General features: G+C 36.2%; 2 protein-coding genes across 2 annotated transcripts in view; one reads left to right on the forward strand and one right to left on the reverse strand.

Moving 5' to 3' along the window:
- Window positions 1-6,569, reverse strand: part of LOC145998627 (thrombin-like enzyme AhV_TL-I) — a 57,725-nt gene extending 51,156 nt beyond the window's left edge. The window contains exons 1-3 of the mRNA XM_083135085.1: window positions 6,481-6,569; window positions 4,729-4,762; window positions 1,423-1,485 (exon numbers count right to left, since the gene is read on the reverse strand). Coding sequence (XP_082991211.1) covers window positions 1,423-1,485; window positions 4,729-4,762; window positions 6,481-6,522 — 139 coding nt within the window. The 5' untranslated portion in view covers window positions 6,523-6,569. The remainder of the gene's footprint in view (window positions 1-1,422; window positions 1,486-4,728; window positions 4,763-6,480) is intronic.
- A 3,832-nt stretch (window positions 6,570-10,401) lies between these two features.
- LOC145998628 (trypsin-1-like) overlaps window positions 10,402-16,044 on the forward strand; it is an 83,367-nt gene continuing 77,724 nt past the window's right edge. The window contains exons 1-3 of the mRNA XM_083135086.1: window positions 10,402-10,481; window positions 12,417-12,459; window positions 15,024-15,083. Coding sequence (XP_082991212.1) covers window positions 10,446-10,481; window positions 12,417-12,459; window positions 15,024-15,083 — 139 coding nt within the window. The 5' untranslated portion in view covers window positions 10,402-10,445. The remainder of the gene's footprint in view (window positions 10,482-12,416; window positions 12,460-15,023; window positions 15,084-16,044) is intronic.

The following is a 16,044-nucleotide window of genomic DNA, read 5'->3' on the forward strand; positions in this document are numbered from 1 at the left end:
GCTGAATGTAGAAAGATAATAAACAAATAAACATTAGAATCCTAAGATTATTATTTTATTGGGTGTTCCTACGGTTACAATCTTTATGATTAGTTAAAAAAATGAAAATGTGAAGCACATGTCTGCTAAGTACATAAAAAACTTCCATTTACATATATTTTTTCCAGAGTTATTGAAAAAAAGTAAGAGAACAGAAATATGTTTGTAAACAAACTGTCAAGCAGAATTTTGGAGTTTTTATTGTAAGTCCCTAGAGTTGCTATTGAGTAGGATGTGCCTGCATAGCCTGATACAGTCCCTTAATGTCTGCTTGTGCACTTGAAACTTTCAAGCGGAGATTCGGTTCCAAATTTAGTCCATTTTGGTACTTGTCTTTTATGTACACCATGCATGAAAAGACTCTCTCGCAAACGTATGTAGTGAAGAAAGGGATCAAAAACTCTATTGCGCAGTCAGCTACATGAAGAACGAGAGATTTCGTATTTTATTTCAATACACATGAAACAAAGATAATAGTGTCAGTGATAAAATCAGCCTTAATTTCCTGTTGAGTGTTGAAGCTATGAAGTCTGAAACAATGAAGTCTGCTCTTCACACTTGCAGAGGAAATTTGTTGTGTGAGTATTCTCGATATTTCTCTTCCGAGCAGATCGCGTACCCTCTTCAAGTCGTTCGTGTACCCCTGGGGATACGCGTACCACAGTTTCAGTTTGAGGACCACTGCTCTAGGACAATTAAAATAGCCTAATTCAGTCACTCATTTTCTAGACTGGATGCAAAGGACATCATTTTAAGTCTGAAAATCCTTCCAGAAAAATCGGTCAAATATTCACAGGGATATGGTTAGTTTCGTGATCGAGTAGCCGCCATCTTTGATGACGTCATAGCGGAAAAAGGTACCCTAAGCATTGCCGAAAAGAAAAATGTTCGTACCAGACTTTACTACAGAACAATAGGTAGGAAGAGAACTAAAGGCAGCACTCCTTATCGTTGAGCTCAATAATCGCTAGGTTTTCCGATATTTGAAAATCACATGTGTTCTTGAATAAACGTCACTTCGACAATGAAGTGCGAGTACTCCTCAGTAAAATTACTTATCATCCGGAATCCAATTGTGACAGTCCTCTCCACTTTTGTTGTGTATTTGCATAGCAGTTAGTTAACTATCTGCGTAACGATCATTTACCGGAATCAAATTTATATCGAAACGATAAAATGTCAGGATTAATTCAAGTGGAAACACTTGGGTATCACCTGTGCGATTACGCGAAAAGCGAAGAGGAGCAACAAGTGGTCAACAATTATGAAACGGATATTATTTGATATTTTTGTTAGTAACTAGAATTTGTATTATCCAAAGAAAGACAGAAAATATATAACTGAATATAAAAATAAATTATTGAAATATGTATTGTCACTTACTCGTTTTATTGTTACAACATTCTGGTGAGCGATGACAGCATGGACGAATGATTTTTTCACAATCTGGTAACAAAACATGTAGGAAAAAACAAGTAAGATGTCATGAATTTGCTGAAGTAACGAGCCAAGTTATATTACTTAAGATCATATCACTATTTTTATATTACCTTAATTAATTAATTAATGTGGACCTTGTTGTTGCTTTTCCACTAACATCCAGATCGGTCACCACATTAGCGTCACCATAACGGCAGCTAGAAAATAACACTATTGTAGAAGTCTCTTTCGGCACGACGTAACCACCGGCAAACCTCAACCTGCACCCTTCATTCTGCACCCGTCTTGGACAGATCTATATGATGTCCTGTATAGCACTGTGTCCAATGCTCAGATAATGTGCAATTTCTCGTGCAGTTACCCTCGTATCACTTTGGATAAGCTCGTCAATCCGGTCCGTGTTGTTGCGCGTGGAAGCTGTTTTCGGCAGGGTTGTTAAAGGTCCAGAGGAACCCATAAATTCTAACGGTTTCTCTTGGGTTACGCTGCAGGACCGGAACCTTTTTCTCGCACAATTTAAATTCGGTCCAAGTTGCGTATTGTTACATTGAAAAAGGTTCCTGGACCGTATTTAAATTGATGCGGGAAAAAAGGTTCCTGGACCGAATTTAATACTGTCACGTGCCAGTCACGACGAAACAATGAGAAATGCAAGGAAAAAATGTTTCCCGGAAATCGACGAGAGATGGCAGCACGCCATATAGAGAGGAGCAAAGGAAATTGTAAAAACTTGGAGCGGAGAAGAGGGATTACATATATTATAGTAAATTGAGAAATATATAAAAGAAGAGTCTAAATACTATAGAAGAAGTAAATAGAATGTTGTAAGTAGTAAATTAAGATAATTAAGAACATGCTTGCATATGAAACATTTAGGAAAGACATTAAGTGAGTGAAGGAATTCAGAAATGTATCTCTCTATCTCCCTTTTGACTCTCTGGCGAGGAGAACGTCGCCAGGTTTTGGTTGTTTGTCCCCGGTGGCGCTGTGTCAAATTAGACGCCCCGAAGCACTTTACGGTTGCTCTTCTTTTTAGTCGCACTGGGCCATTGGCAGCGCTTGTTATTAGCGATCCTGGTTATTCCCCTTTGGTCGTGAAATAGGAGGTGGCGCTATTGTCAGTTTAGTCGACCCTACTCCTTTATATAAGTATAGCTTGGTTGCTGGATAAGGCCAAAGAAGCGGGGAAAGTGAGCATAAATATAGAATAAATAAGATTAGGAGCGAAAAGGAAAATAAACAAATTAGAAGAAGAAAAAGAGGAAGAAGCTTTCTACAAAGTATATAAGAGAAAAGAAAAAGAAGCCTTTTCCATATTAAAAGAAGAAGAAGCCTTTTCCATATTAAAAGAAGAAGAAGCCTTTTCCACATTAAAAGAAGAAGAAGCCTTTTAAAAGAAGAAGAAGCCTTTTCATATAGAAGAAATAAGAGAAAAGAAGAAGAAGAAGCCTTTTTCAAAACCAAAGAAGAAGAAGTACTTTCGATAATCAAAGAAGAAGAAGCCTTTTCGATTATATACATATATATATATTTTCTCTATTTTTGTATAGTTCTCAAAATATAGATCCGCATTTAACTGTATCCTCTTGGCTATAAAACGCTTTCTTATTTGGAATTCTCAAACAAAGAAACTATTAACCTGAGATTAAGATTTCTGTAGCCGTGGTAAATAACATTGTAGTACGTACCCACAAGGGGCGTTGCAATACTTTACAGATAAAAAGGTTCTTTACGGTCCAGAACTCATTTACGCTTGCTGATTTTCTCTCCTGGACCGGAATTGAATTTATTTAAAATTCCTGGACCTTTAACTACCCTGGTTTTCGGTCTGCCACTACGAGGCTTATCAACAATGTCTGTGTTGCCATATCTAAAATGTTTCACCCAGCTTTTCACTGAACTGTAACCCATGCAGGCATCTCCACAGAAGTTCTGTAAATGCTGATGAATTTCTGCAGCTCCAACGTTTTTACTAACAAGAAATTCCACGACAGCACGTTGACAAAACGAACTGTCTGTGGGTGCCATTTTTCTCCTACCGACAGCATTGACAGGGAAAGTGCGCATGCGCCATCATGTGGTCCATTCAGTGAACAACACCTGCCATACGTGCGGTTTCGACCAAAATTTGCAAGGCCTGAGAGTAATCTAACAAGGCTCACGACTTTCAGAACGTGCCAATAGTATGAAAAAAATGCATATGTGCATATGTGGTTGTGTGTGTCGTACAAAATAATGTTACATATTATATTATTTAACTATAACACTTTCATAGTAATAATAACAATATAACACAATATATTTTATTTATAGTGTAATGCTCAAAATATTTTATAAATTTTGAAACCATGGCGTGATCAAAATTCGAACCATCGCAAACCTCTTAATAGCATAGACGTGTTGAGAGAATACCATACCTCCAGTGTAATAAAACCTCTCCTATTGACACATGCTTTATTTTGTTACCTTACTAACGGCTGAGAGAAAATTCGGGATCTCAGATTTAACTCACGGCAAACAAAAATTAATTTTTACATCTTATTACTTGAGTGGAATTATTAAATAGCAAAATGTCAAAATTCTTAAACCTGGAAAACATGGATGTGGCTTCATGCTTTATTTTAATATTTTTGAAGTAAAATCAAGAAACTAATTAACATGCACAAAATGACAGTTCTGGAATGATGATTCCTTTTCCTAATTTTGAATTCATACAGTCTCTCCCAAGAGTCTGTGGAGCAACACTGTGCATAACGGTAGATAAGGGGAGAGAGCGATCGTGTAGAGAGAAGCAGTTCGCGCTACTGCAAACAGCTGGTAGCTGCAGTCGCGTTGGCCCGCCATGAAACAGACACGTTCGCAGGCGTTCATTAGTCGAGCCCTGTCGAGTCACTTCTTGCTTAGATGAATTCTATTCGTTTGTATGACACGCGTAGTGGCACAGTGTGAAGTACGTATAGTAGCCTGATTCTCATGTATGCCTGTTAGCCTTTTCTACTGGTCTGGAGAATGGGGGGGGGGGATGCGCGTCAAATGTTCATGTTTTTTAACTTGTGTACTTTGGCTGTAATTATCGTCATCAATATTTAATTTAGCGCTTACAGTGTGGTATTGCGATTGAATATACCGAGACAAGCATGCGACATTTTCAGTTATCAATGAGGCTCGTATCAGTGTACAGCCTGAACTGTGCAAACATAAATACTGTAATTGTAATATATATTTATACTATAAAATATCAATACTTACTCTGAGTGATTCCTGTCAGAAATAATGATGAAAGCTAGAATTTAAAAGTGTGAGAGTAAAATAAATGTTATTTTCTTACTATTGCAAAACGGAGGTAATTGTTCTATTATTACAAGATAATGATGGTCTCTCAAAGCTAAAAAAAACGTTAAAATTATTTTATTAGAAGCTTATGGTTGTACTACATTCAGAAGTCTTCTTACGTATTCAATGAAAGTTTTGTTTTGAGTCTGCCCAGGTTTTAGTTTAATGTGTTTTGATGATGTTAGTGGCATTTATATTAATGTGTGTGCAACTTCTGTGGATATATACGTGTTCCTGTGCGTTTGAATTCTTGGCCGTAGGGGCAGCAAGGTGTATCGCTGAACAGTCGACCAGTGGAAGTTTCCAATAACGGGTTAGGTCATTAGCGGGACCTATAAATAGGAAGGGAACGAGGCAGATGTTTGGCGGAGTACTGCGATGTAATAGGTACCTTCTACCTTCGTTGAGGTTTTGGCTACAATAAACTTTATTTTACATAGTTCAGACAAGTAGGTGAATGTCTATAATTAATTACATTTAAATAGGCTGTAATTCACATTAAACATAATGGTAATATTTTGTCACGTGTTGCCACGTAATGTTGATCAAATGTTGCATAAATTGTAATCAATTCACTTTTAATGCTAAAAAATTGCAAGATATAAAAATATAATATTAGTTTTTATTTGGGATAATATCCAGCATTGGACATGTTTAGATATACAAGTGTATTTTATTTCACCGGAAACATGTATTAAATAATGGAAAATATGCACATTCAATGCTAATGCATGTCCTGGAAAGTTTTTAATTTTTAAGAAAGCCATGGGCTAACCTGTAGGAACCGTCTATATACATATAATTGTAGATACTTTGGATTCAAGATGGCGGTTTCCAAGAAGGGAGGAGAATGATAATGTACTGCACAAACAAAACATTAAGCAATAATCTATTTCTTACTGATGATGCTTTCAACATTTTCATTGCAAGCATTTTCGGTTGGTTCACAATGTCCTGACTTACCCTGTATCTACACTTAAGGCACAGCTACATATTTATTATGGATTTTTTACAAATCTGCGTTGTAGTTTCTTCAAACTTCTCTTATGAGATTGCACATTTATATACTTTATCAAGTGCGATAGTGAAATATTTGATCTGAGAATCTTTCATTTTAATTTATAAAGAATCAAACATTCTCACACATAGTAAACAAAATTAACGATTGTTAGAATATTGTTATATTTATTGCTGATATTTATATTAACTTTGAATTTGAATTTAAAATTTTGGGTACGTTAGCACTAAGGCTATTTTTCACCCGTCACACTATATGGGGTCCAACCCCTTACCATAACTAAAGTGGCATAACTGTAATGCCGTGTTGTAACTAAAATCTTAAAATTTTCTGACTTTGGTTAAAAAGCTGAGGCTGTAAAGGGGCACTCAGCACATAGAACGACAAAACACAGGACAACACAGAATTATACTGGCCACAGGACCAGTCGCCAGAGCCTGTTCAGTCTGCAGAAAGCAGGGTGTACTTCCTGGAAAGTCACCCCTTACACCCCATTTACATGTTGCAATACATTTTCAGTGACAAGTTAGAAAATTAAAATAAAATTATTGATGAATATAAAATGATATTTTGTATTACAATATTAATATTAATTACGAGTCAGTTATGAAAGGTATATAGCGAAATAACACACATAATCCTACGATTACCTGTACACATAGGAGAGCTGTGAAATGAGTGGAAATCCTCATTTTAAATTCCCAGAAAATAAATTTCACTGTACTTGCGAGATAGAGAGAACATTGTAGTTTATATATGAAATGTTATCAATTATGAATTCGTTCATGTTTTCAAACATGCTCTGTTAATTCGTTATCCTTTGCAATTTATACAGAAATTATTCTTTGACGTAATGCTATAATGAGAACAACACCGAAACACTCAATTCCCCCGATTGTTTTCTATTATGAATTAACTTAAAGTGATTGTACATGTTATTTCTTTGTGAAAACCAAGAATAGGAAGTCGAAACAAATTAAATACCATAACACATACTGTCGAAGACAATGGCGTAAAGTTTTCTTGAAATGTGTATATGGTATTAATTATCATTCAAAGTTCAAACATATTTATTTCTATTAAAATTGGATACACTCAAGTATTGTACAGCTAACGCTATGTTGAATTGAGACTATATGTATAACAGTAGGCTTTACCATGCAAGCAATTTTAAATGTGTTTAAATTGAAAAAATAATTTTTAAAATGAAAATCATTATTTTTATCAACTCTGCTTAAAATATACCAGGACGTCAATTACGCGAGTATTTACCGGATTCCCTTGCTTTTCTTTGTTCTTTTCTGTTTATTTATGATTTTCATTTTACTACATGACGATATGATTTTAAAATGATACCAGGACGAGATCCAATGAGTATTCGGTATCCAGAATAGTCATTGATTTACTTGAATGTGTTAGAAAGTGTTAAATTTGACTAAATCTCTGTTACAGATTAATTGAAGTTCAAGAATGGATGTGTTAGGTCTACAAATGTTTTCCAGCTATTTGATCTCAAGGTTAGAGAGAACATAAAAGGACGTGAACGAGTACTGTGGACATTGTTATTAGGAACATGAGGGGGGGGTTTTCGCGATGGTCATCTCAGCGGCACTGTTTCCAACTTAACTTTTTTGGAGCCAGATATGGCTCTATCATGCACTCGCTTGGCTGTAAAATGGGGCGCCCACCCCTTGCCACACCATGATATTGTCACTAGCTCCGGCCCACATAGACCAACTTTTGCCACGAACATATATTTTGCAGGTGATATTGCTATTTTGGCTGTTGACTTTATCCCCTCTTACCTCACAGCTACTTTTTATAGGCCTGTGTCTGACGTGAAGATGACATAGTATTGTTATCCGGGCATCCTACGACCATCGGTAGATTATTGAGATGGGTGATGCCACCAGATTTAGACGGTGAAAACTAGAAATAAATTGTCATCACTTTAAAGTTGACAGTAATAGCTGCGCCGCTACCCTTTTCATACCTAAAATTACTCCAGGAGGCACTTTATCCAGCCTTTGTAAATCGAACTCCTTGAAAGTCAACTTTAGCTTCATTAGGATAAAATTTAGCTCTTTTATGCGCATCAAATTTGACAACACTGCCAGGATGGCCGTAGGAGGCAAGGAGAAATGAATTACACTTATATGAGCATTATTTTGTTTGTTCTCTCGGGAATATCAAACATGCAATGTCGTAGACAAGTACATGGACGGGAAAGGAATACGTTGAACAATTTCTTGGTGGTAAGAAAGGTCGAAACTTCCATTTGATTAGCTGTAACTTGAAGTTGATGCCCCATAAGGAATACTTGAGATTCTGTATACACTATTCATAACAGTTTTCGAACATTGTGTCTAGCTTAATAATCAAACCGCTTCCACTTGCAACATGGAGATAAATCCTTACCCTATTCTGTTGTGGGTGTATTTTCAGTAGTAGTGTCCATTCGGACGACATTGAAATAAATGTACAAGTGGTGCGAACTGTCAATCTTCCCCTTAATTTGAAATTACTATCTTACAGGTGAGGGTTGTTATGAGGACGCTTAGGTGAGGAATGTAGTGGAAAACCGAAATACAGTTGTTTAAATGTACCTATTCAAAATATGAATAAACTATCAGAGATTGAATTAAGGTGGTGCTCCATTAGAGAGATGGTAAAAGACGAAATGAAGAAAACGATATTGAGAAATTTTCTCCTGGAATCCTGTGACAAAGCGCCACAGAAAATGAATGCTCTTTTCCTACATTGCCTGGAATACATTTGATGCCCAAATGGAAGAAATAGTAGACCAAGACTACGAAAAGGATAAAGCAAGAAACGTTGTACAAAGAGACGATTTGTATGGGTTACGCTACCATTTAATGACAAGAGGAATGCTATGAGGTATGTTAAGGGAAACGTTATAGCATTTAGAAGCAAATTTACATGGCAGGTGAATGTTGAAGGTAGAAACCGCGTCGTGCTTGATAATCAGTTGAAATGAATACAAGACAAGAAGATATATATCATATTGAAAGTCATAAGAAGGAGGAAGGTAATGATGAACATGTACATGTGCCAGATACAGGTGAAGTCGGCGCATCAATTTTCTACGATGAAGACTTATGGATTATTTGTAAAATTGGAAGCAATAACAGTGGTACTGTGGGGGCTGAAGTTTCAACGCCAGACGACGAGCCGTCTACGTCATATTCAGATAATTACTGCATCCTATATCGACAACAGCAGCAGAAGCAGTATATGAGGTCCTCTCGACAGAGAAAACCTCCTGATGGACTGAAATATAATTAAATGGAATAAGGAAGTGGGCGAATGTTAAGTGTGCATAATATCTGAATCAACATTAAAAAGTTTGTAAAGTTGTTTATTAGAAAGTGTAAGTTCAGCCATATTAGACATGGTTATGTAAGTTTAGTGTTAAATCGTTGTTCTTATGAATCCTCGTGATAAACATTATATTATGAATACCTACGTGTGTGCATAAATTAACCTCTGCGTACATACACAACAGGAGAGAATTGACTACTGCTACATTCTGCTTCAACTCGTAATCCAACTTTTGCTCTGTTGCCAACTTCAACGATAAAATATTCGTACTTTTCCTACGGGATACATGCATAACTTACATACATGCATGCATACACACACATACGTGTTATGTACCTTGCAGTCCATTTATAAATCATTTCCCGGGACTCAGATTCCAAAATGACTGTTCCAGATTAGCGTATTGTCCACTGGAAAAAGAACCAATGGAAATTTGCTTGCAGAAGTATAAACATGTTTTGGTTTTTTCCAATCTTAAAATTTATTTCAAGTTGGAGACAATGCATGTAATACACCGTTTGATGTAATAATGTATTATATGTTTGAGGCCTCCCTGATAGTGGTAGCGTCGCCGCCTTGTAATCAAGGGGTCCCGGGTTCGATACTCGATGTAGGATCATACTGGTTCGGATCCCACTTTAAACTGTAGGTCCAGTCCCGATTAGCCTCACTGTGCATAACGTGGACTTTAAGCACCAATTCAATCAATCAGTCAATATATTATATGTTTGCTCTAATGCTGTATTTAATTTTATGAATTTATATAACATTTACCATAATAATAAATGTTATACTCATATTTACTCTGGTATATACAGACTACATACACGGGAAATTATCAATTATCAATTATGCATAGTTGATTCTGTGTTCATGGATGCAAACTTCATAATAAAAAGATCATAAAATTCACATTACAAAGAAAACATCAATTGGTCATAATGCAGCATACAATTTACATAAATTTGATTTTTCTTCCTACATGCCATACAGCTTCAACGAAACATCACGTTTCTGGTGTTATTACTGTAGACTACATACACGGGAAATTATCAGTACCTGTTGGTTGAGATTTTCAATTATGCATAGTTGATTCTGTGTTCATGGATGCAAACTTCATAATAAAAAGATCATAAAATTCACATTACAAAGAAAACATCAATTGGTCATAATGCAGCATACAATTTACATAAATTTGATTTTTATTCCTACATGCCATACAGCTTCAACGAAACATCACGTTTCTGGTGTTATTACTGTAGTATATGTGAGGATGTATTCAACTATTGTATACTCAACGTTACTCCTGGCAAGTCAAGACATGCTTTCTTCTTAAGTGAACTATCACAGCATCCCAATAGACATTAAGTATTGAGCACAGGAGAGCCCAACTTCTGATATTCAATTTCATTTCAGTAAAGCTTTAAAACTGTTAATTGTATCTTAGCATCTCAATATGGGTCATCCCATATCAAATAATTCACTATCTGCCACCACTGCATTTGATTACGACCATATTTGCTGCATATATTCTCACTAATCAACTGATTCTTTGTGTAAAATGTTTATGAGAGAAGACTAGATGCTTTAAAGTTGAAAATTTTAAGAGTTTTTAAAATGAGTTACGCTTTTCATTGATTATCTCTGGTTTTAAATTAAATACTCAACTTAGATCCGCAAATGTCAAGCCAAATTTGAAAATGTCCAAAATATTGAATGGTTTAAAAAATGTTTTTTTAAAGAAATTTGTTCATAGTTTTTTTTTTCAATTTTTATGTCTCTAGCTAGATACCTCATCAGATCGTTTGCAGAGTTTGGACAATGTATTTGCTTTCTTTCATGTTATGGAAATGTTGCATTATGTGACAAAACTTTAGCATAAAGAAATTCTAAAGCAACAAAATTAATTTCTTCGCAATGTACAATGGTTTCCAAAATGTAGCTAAGACAAATCAATATTTCCACTTTCTTATTATTTTTGACTGATACGAAAAATAGTTTTATATTGTCATACTAACTTCTGAGAAAAAGTATAATGATGTGTGAGGTAATTGAATATATAAATTCGAAATTCGCATCTAAGACGATCAGAAATGGTCACATGAAATGTTTTTGGCGAATATCAATACTGTGTTCAAATATAGTAATAAAAAAAATAAACGAGTGTCGTATGAGTATGAGACCCGAGAATGCAGGACCAGCAGAAACCTTTGAAATAACAGGATTATTTATGGAATTGAAGAATGAATGAACAAGGCAGATTATGTGTGCCAGGGGTTTGTAGGGAAGTTCCGAAACGAAAAGAAGAAGAACGTTCGAACGGGAAGGACGCGTTTAGAAACAGATGACAATAAGGGACGGGTTAACGATTTATTCTATATACCTTAACGTCATAATAAATTAGCATATTACTGGTAGGCAACATTGCTTCCCTCTAAAAAGTTTAGATAATACGAACAACAAAAAGAAAGTACATTTTACATCAAGCAGTAATTTTCCGGCAGGTCTATCCTTGCTGAAGTTCTAAATTCTGCGCGACAGTGTAAGGTACTTAATCAATCAACGATGACTTCCGAACTTTTTGCTTTACCACTCCTAAAAAGTGAGAGATCTAAAGTTAGTGTACAGCATATATCTTTCTTTTCTCATCATAGCATCCACGAGAGACAAGAGAATGAATATGATAACATAAAAAAATAAAAGGTTAAAATTGAATATTTTATCCACCAGTTCATTTTATATTCACAGAAAAAATATCGAGGATACATTTTATACCTTTGTAATCCTTCAAATATAACCTCCTCGAATTGTTAAATTGTTTAAGGATGCATAAAGGGTACAATTTGGATCGACGTTTTTTCTAGACTACTGCAACCCTTTAAATTTTCAGTACCACAATTTAAGCCTGTTCACGTGTTTTTATGCATGTTTATTGTTTTCTATATATACAATCGTGTGGCTAACAACTGGGCGATAACACTAACGAATATCTCGGAGACCCTTAGGTGTTTAGGCGACGCACGTTTATTTACAAAATGATCTGCGCTCGAAGGAACAAATGCCATTGAAACGGTCATTCGTACATGCACACACACTCGCGCTCGTGTGTGGTTCTTTGCTATATGTTTTCTATGTTTTTGTAACTGTTTAATTCCAAGTAGAAATTTAAGATGGTAAATGACATCATAATATTCTGGAAATATTTTTTTTTATTAAAGAAACTAAGTAAATAACTTCCTTTCAGTTACAAAATATTTTTTTGCTAACGGAGGAGTCCTCAATTTTTGGTAAGTAGCTAATGTATTTTTCAATATAACCTCATGTCTGTGATTATAATATAAATGTTGCTGAATCTTCTGGAAAGGAGAGTCAAACGATAATTTTCTCCAGAAGGGGGCCAAGTATAACATTATATACTAAACCACTGTTTCGTTGTGAAGTTTTCATGTTCTTGTAATGGTCTGTAGCAGTTTCATTTTCAAATATCACTTTTTACCGTAATTAGCACAATTTACTGAAACTAATGTCAGCATTAAAGCATTGGTGTATTCTGAAAATTTTACCTAGTTTACCGTAGCAAATTTATTTATTGCACATATTTATAATATTTGCATGCAAGCAAAACAAGGAAAGATGCCAGACAACTTCAAATTCTCAAGCAATTCTACATATATGAAAAAGTTGGTTTACCGGTTGCAACAAGGTAACATGCGACTGAATTAAATAAGGATAAATGTTCTATGTGAGTTTTGGAGTGAGATATTTATATTCTGTGACTTTGTTGATATGATTATGTGAATCAATGATGTACATGTTGCACATTTGTTAGAAATTATTACATTCAAAAAGAAGTGTCAAAAGGATCACTTATTTGAATATACATATGTGTGTATATAGACATACATACATACATACATATATATATATATATATATATATATATATATATATATATATATATATAATATTCATCAGTATTGTGGCCCCTGAATTTTTTACTTGGCTTGGTTGGTTGGTTGGAGTTGGTGTTTTAAGTCCACTTTATGCACAGTAAGGCTAATCGGGACTGGACCTACAGTTTAAAGTGGGATCCGAACCACTTGTGCTTCCACCGGGTATCGAACCCGGGACCCCTTGATTACAAGGCAATGACGCTACCACTGCGCCATGGGGGAGGCCTTTACTTGGCATAATATACTATGGACACCCGGTGTATCTGTGAACGGATAAATTTATTTAAATCAAAGGAGTTCAAAATACAAACAAATGTTATGCAATCTTAAAATACATATAAAAATAATTGAAATCTTCATTTGAAGACCATTTTTTCTGATATGCTGCTTTGAAAAAATCCATGTCTACAAATATGAATAATATTCTATTAATTTGTTGAATTCTTTTGTAAGGCCGGACACCTTGGCCGAGTGGTTGCGCTACAACGCCTGGGGTTCCGGGTTCGAATCCTGGTAAGTCATGGGTATTTGTGTTTGTCCAGATGATAAGAAACTGAGAAACTGTAAGAATTGAAAAGTGAGAAAAAGTGTGAATGGTGGGGATACCTCCGTGTAGTGGGTTGTTACTTGCCTGGCCCCCCACACTTTACCTCCGCACTCGAGGTTCTGTGCACTTCGTACTCGGCTCTGATTTGTCTAGGGGTATCTTTCTTTGTACGACAATGCACGTGGGTTTGCTACAAGTCAACATAATTATATAATTAACTACAAGAGACAACGGATAACCTTTTCGAAACCTTTATGATCAGGGGGATAATTTACCTTGTCCAGCATGTGTGAAATTAAAGACGGAAATTTTGGATAATTTCTATAGTTTAATTAACGTAAAATTTAAAGTATATACAAGTCCTATCCGAACGTTCATTTCTCTAATTATTTATCGGACCAAAACTCTAATTTTGATGTTGGAATCTCTATTGTTTGTACCTGGATGCTTTACATTTTCATGAATTACATCTGGAGTACGCTTGTCACAAGGTAGACTCGCGTTACTCCAAGAAACGTCTTAACAGGCGCGAGGTCGCCCGACTTGTACATTTCTCAACCTCCACGGTGACAAGGCACTAGGCTGCCCGGCGCACCGTAATTACTTCAAAATAACATCCAGTACAAACTACCCTTTTTACCTGTAAACTGGACACCAAGGCACTAGCTTGCCCGGCAATCCAATCTCTTACAGCATCCGTTTAGGGGACCTGTCCTCCGGTCCTAGCTGACCGAAGCAAAAACAGCCTCTCCCTTCCAAGTCTCAGTTCCAACAGCCGACCTCTCCCACTCTCATCTGTGAGTTTATATACGTTTTGTTGGCGTCTGTTGCCAACGGCCCTTCTTTTAAATTTTTTATACTTTTACGGCTAAACTGCCCGCCTTTCTTCTGAACGTTCGAAACACGAAGAAAGAACAGATAGCTACATGGTATTTATACATGGAATAATACAAACCTAAAAATACATAATAATTTGATTTACACTAATCACACATTTATATATTAATAAAATATTTAAATAAGGAAAAAAAACCACTGTTGCCCTGACACGGGGGCAGGGTAACAGGGTATATCCTTTACGTAGAAAAAAATGGTTTGCACATCGCGCTGCGACGCCAAGGGTCCCGGGTTCGAATCCCGCTCGGGCTTGGTTGTTTGTGAATGTCCATTCATCAATTTCATCACTCATCCCCATCTTTGCAAATTAACCAAGAGGCACAAAACGCGAAATAGAATAAAGTAAATCAATCAATCAATTCTTTGTAAGGGTATAGTAAAAGTAGTTCCTTAGGATGTAATTGTATGTTAATACTTGACGGTGGTACAATTTCATAACAACTTTCTTTTTCAGGAGATGAAAACAAGTGTCCATGTCTGGAAGAAGACGACAACCAGGATACTAGGAATTGGGGTAAGTACGCAGGGGAAACTTATATTTTCTACTTGTGAATTGACTACGAAATCATTTTACATCCTTGTTGTTCGTGTTTATGCACATTCCAGTCTATTTAAATTGTAGAAATGTGTGCCCCTTTACTTGCAGCAGCTTACCACCGTTCTCCTGGTCTTCGCGCACACAGTGAATGTCTACATTCTGCATGCAGGCAAGTTAGTGTAGGTAATACGCGTAGGCGATGTAGACTAAGCCAAGCGTCAGGTCAACCTTGCAGCAGGTTTTAGCATATGTAGATCCAAACGTGCGCGCAAGAATATAGTTCCACTGAGACGGGTTCTATTCCGACACAACTGCATACTTGCAAGAAAACAGTTATTTAATTTGTAATATACAGACAAAATAATACATTGATTAGCAGGTATGGACTTAATTGGTTGCAATCACTGTGCAGACGAACTTAGAACCGCAGATTCGCCAACTCGAATCTGTATTGCGTTGAAGAGACATTGAAACTTTAGAGCGAGTCGAGCGAGACTGAATGCGTTGCAGAGCGCGTGAAATCGCTGATACCAGTGTTGCACATCCCACTATTTTAACCCTATGTTTATTGTAGAGCGGCGAGAATGGCTGAATCTCCTGTTCAGCGCGCGGTTTTACCCGAATGTTATTTTGGGCTTCATCCGAAAGGAAATGTTCTTCAAAGTCAAGCAAGTTGTTTTAAATGCATAATCCTCCTTGCGGCAACAAGATCAAAGTAAAACAGGGCGTGAGGTGATTTGCCGTCAATGTGCACACGAATTTTATCACGGGTGTTGAATGATTTGCGGTTTGAGTTTAGCAAGAGGAAACGATTGTTTGTTGTTTGACGACAAAAGAATCTCCGCGGTATTAAAATATATCGCAGTGAGAAGAAACATGTTTATTATTTGGACGAGACGTCCTTCAACTCGGTGAGTGGGGGAAGGGGGAATAAACC

This window comes from Lepisma saccharinum, chromosome 14, assembly GCF_977018435.1.
Source record: "Lepisma saccharinum chromosome 14, izLepSacc3.1, whole genome shotgun sequence".
In the NCBI taxonomy this organism is placed as follows: Eukaryota; Metazoa; Arthropoda; class Insecta; order Zygentoma; family Lepismatidae; genus Lepisma; species Lepisma saccharinum.